We start from the raw sequence: 3623 nt of genomic DNA, 5'->3' as shown, positions 1-3623 counted from the left end.
TCTTGTGGCCCATTAAAAATGGATGCTAAAAATATTCAACACATATCTAGGAGAAAAATAATCATGCACCCGGCGACGCGCCAACTTTGTTCGGTAAAATGTGGCTCTCGCCTTGCACAATCTTCTTTTTATTTTAGCTTTGATGACCTTTCCCCATATAATTGCAACATAGTGTTTTGGGGCGCCTTATTCATTCAAGTGTCTTGTTCAGAACCAGAGTTAATATAAACTCAAAATTAATGAAATCACTAAATTTATTTAAAAGAATCATACAATATTTTTCTTGGGTGTGCCCAATTTTGGTTTTGCATTATATCGGGCAGAATGGAAAAAAGCGATGCTAAAAATAACAAGAATATAGAGAAATGAAAAGGAATAACAAGAACAGGAATCAAACTAGCTACTTCATCTTCTACAAATAGAGTTGTAGAATAATGAGTTTGTGTTATTGATTTTATCAGGCTTCCCAACCTCTTAAGACGGTGGCACGTGCAACCCGATTCACTCCTAATGTGAAGGCACCCATCCGGAAATCGCAATCGTGGGTCTGGCACATAGCCTTGATGTCCCGGAAAGACCTTGTCATGTATTTTTGAAGCTCGTTGTTAACCTTTTCTTCATCCCACATGAAGCCTTGAATGTTCTGTAACAACATTTTACACGTTAGTATCGTTCAAACATTCACTTAACAAAGAATCAGTTATAATTTGAAGATGTACCTGAACCCATTCAAAATAGCTGACAGTCACACCTCCACCATTTGCATATATGTCAGGAAGTATAATAACTCCTTTCTTGCTTAGAATCTGAAAATAAATGTCAGAGTTAAAAATCTCAACTGCATACGTATGCGTCAAGGTTAGCAAAATGACTCGTAAATTACCTCGTCCGCATCAGGATCAGTAGGGTGATTTGCCGCTTCTATGATGTACTTGGCCTTCACATCTCCAGCATTGCCCCTTTAAGAGAACGGACAAAATGGTATGAACTTACTGGTAAGGTTTTTAATACGCTTCACAAAAACAAATCTTGAGAAGGAAAGAGACTAACTTGTGAAGAACACCGCCAAGAGCACAGGGAATGAGAACATCGCAGTCATGGACAAGCAATTCATTAGCATCCATAGAATCTCCACCTTGGAAATCCTTTAAACTACCCGTAGCCTCTTTGTGCTTAATCAAATCGGATATATCAATGCCATTGGGGTTTTTGACTGCACCAGTGATGTCACTCACGGCAACAACCTTACCACCTCGCTCATGAATCAGCTTTGCAGCCCAGTAACCCACATTACCGAACCCCTGAAATAGTTCAAAGTAACAAATTTAGAGAGATTCGAAATGCAAGCTCGATTTACAGTTTGAATAGAAAGATTAGAGTATTTTTCTATTTACCTGGATGGCGAATTTCAAATCTGTAATAGTCTGTCCATATTCATTGAGCAAAGCCTCTGTTGCAAATACAACACCTCGTCCGGTGGCAGCTTCTCTACCTAGTGATCCGCCGAGGTCCTACAGCATCCAACAACAACGTAGGTTAACATTTATGAACATAAAAGTCTCATTCAAATCTCAATAGACCGTTGACGTTTTTCCTAATCATGAATAGGTACTTACAATTGGCTTTCCAGTAACAATAGCCGGAGAGTAGCCATGAAATTTAGAGTACTCATCCAGAATCCATGCCATTGTCTGCACAAACCATAAATCATTTTACAAATTTCAGAATCAAGGATGCGAACAATACTACATAATCATCGTAAATCATGTGCCTAACAAGTAGTGATCATACACGAAGATACCTGTGCATTAGTTCCCATGTCAGGTGCAGGAATGTCCGTGTGAACCCCAATTAGATCATGAATCTTTTGAGTGAAAACACGCGTAAGACGTTCCAATTCACTTAAACTCAATTCCTTTGGTGAACAACCAATTCCACCCTTTGCTCCACCATATGGAATATCTGCTACGGCTGTTTTCCATGTCATAAGTTGAGCTAGAGCATTAACCTCATCTGGATCAACCTACATACAACAATCAACCACACCTTTCTCTTCAATACAAAATACAAGACAATTCAATAAGCAGACAGACCACCAATAAACTACTAGTACACCCATCAATTCTCAAACTTGGATCATATTCAACCCGAATTCAATGTCAATTGAAATCACTGATACAGTGATGCTAGGCAGAACAATACCAAGGAGCCATTTGAGTGACCGATTTACCCACTAAGCAGGAATAATTGAACGGCCAAGATCAGACAAACTGAGTCAACTGATCTAAATCTGAACAGCTTTATCAAAAAAAAAAAAATCAAGAAAAACCCAAAATTCTGAATCAAAATGATTAAGATCACCTCAGGATGGTAACGAATCCCTCCTTTCATTGGACCACGAGCATTATCATGTTGCACCCTGAATCCAACAAATGTAGCCAAACTTCCATCATCTTTAGGAATTGTACATTCCACCTGCAACAAAAACATCATGAATTTCATGATCAATGATCTCAAAAAAAAATAAAAAAAATCATAATCACAATTTGTTTCGGTAGCAGAAGAAATTGTTTACTTTGATTTCTCTGTAAGGAATCAAAAGACTCTTTTCAAGCTTAGAATCCAATCCAAGGATTCTAGCAGCCCTTCTGAAATTCCTATTAGTAGCTGCTAATGCATTCATTTTAATTCGAAAACAAAAACCCCTCTCTGAAAATGAAATAAGAAAAATCTCAAAGAATTTTTGAAAATCTAAGAACAACCCAGGTATCAATAGACAAAAACAAGAAGACCCAGATTACTGGAAACTCAAATGAAGAATGAATCGATTAGAATGAGATTTGAGATTGTATTTATAATGAAAAAATAAACCGAGATGGAAAGGATAAAAGAGTCATAAATGGTCAAATTAAAGAAAAAGATTAGTGATTGTGTGTGCATTGAACTTACTCTGATGAATTGAAGATGACGATGATGATCTGGAGAGAGAGAAAGTAGGAGGAGTATGAGTCATGGGTGGACTGTGAATTTTCTAATGAGAGAAACCAAGGTTTTAGTACAGGGGAAGGTTGGATTCAAGATTAATCCAACGGTTTTAATTCATCTATTGACTTGTATCTGAGGGTTGACTAACACGTGGGAGTAGATTAAGTCGAGTGTAGCTTATTAAGTTACTGTGCGGTTTATGGGATAATTGAATTTCTGAATAGATAAGTTTTGGGATTAATTGTGATTAATTAGGGTGATAATGAATTTGTAATCTTTCACTTAATCACTGTTTAAATGGGTGAGGAGACTCGAAACCGACAGTTATTGAATCGCCTAATACGTCAATTCTCATCTTTTTGACTATTCACAAAATGTTATGGGGAGAGTTCCGGTCAGACTTGCCTTTCCGAGACGAGAAAAGAAAACATTTGTGCTGCCCACGTTTGGGTTTTTTATTGTCTTACATGATATAAAGGTGTGCGAATAGAAAAGTGTGAGAGTCATTATCCATCTATATCCATGGATAGCAGCCAGCAAGAAGCATGCCATGCTATCATACGTGGTGCCGCGTCTATGTTTGGTCACATTTGATATCTTAAACTAATTTTCAAACATATCGGACAATGATTGCATAC

At 37.4% G+C, this 3623-nt stretch overlaps 1 protein-coding gene across 1 annotated transcript; it reads right to left on the bottom strand.

Moving 5' to 3' along the window:
• Positions 1–225: 225 nt before the first annotated feature.
• Positions 226–2919, bottom strand: LOC113321520 (glutamate dehydrogenase 2-like). The gene is made up of 9 exons (XM_026569431.1): positions 2576–2919; positions 2362–2475; positions 1802–2023; positions 1617–1691; positions 1395–1511; positions 1051–1301; positions 884–959; positions 720–806; positions 226–643 (listed from the first exon to the last, which is right to left on the bottom strand). Exons 1-9 carry the CDS (start codon positions 2681–2683, stop codon positions 458–460), a joined length of 1236 nt encoding a protein of 411 aa, XP_026425216.1. The 5' UTR covers positions 2684–2919; the 3' UTR covers positions 226–457.
• Positions 2920–3623: the final 704 nt, after the last annotated feature.

Source organism: Papaver somniferum, chromosome 1, assembly GCF_003573695.1.
Source record: "Papaver somniferum cultivar HN1 chromosome 1, ASM357369v1, whole genome shotgun sequence".
Taxonomy (NCBI): domain Eukaryota; kingdom Viridiplantae; phylum Streptophyta; class Magnoliopsida; order Ranunculales; family Papaveraceae; genus Papaver; species Papaver somniferum.
Note: the sequence above shows the minus strand (reverse complement) of the source record. Positions and strands in the feature narration are given on the sequence as shown.

What these genes read in the sequence shown, in the direction of transcription:
- LOC113321520 (XM_026569431.1), bottom strand. Translation starts at nt 2,683, where the DNA reads ATGAATGCATTAGCAGCTACTAATAGGAATTTCAGAAGGGCTGCTAGA. An exon ending in CTTGGCGGTGTTCTTCACAA is followed by an intron (nt 960 to 1,050) that starts GTTAGTCTCTTT and finishes GTTCTCTTAAAG; the next exon opens with GGGCAATGCTGGAGATGTGA. An exon ending in GCTATTTTGAATGGGTTCAG is followed by an intron (nt 644 to 719) that starts GTACATCTTCAA and finishes ATGTTGTTACAG; the next exon opens with AACATTCAAGGCTTCATGTG.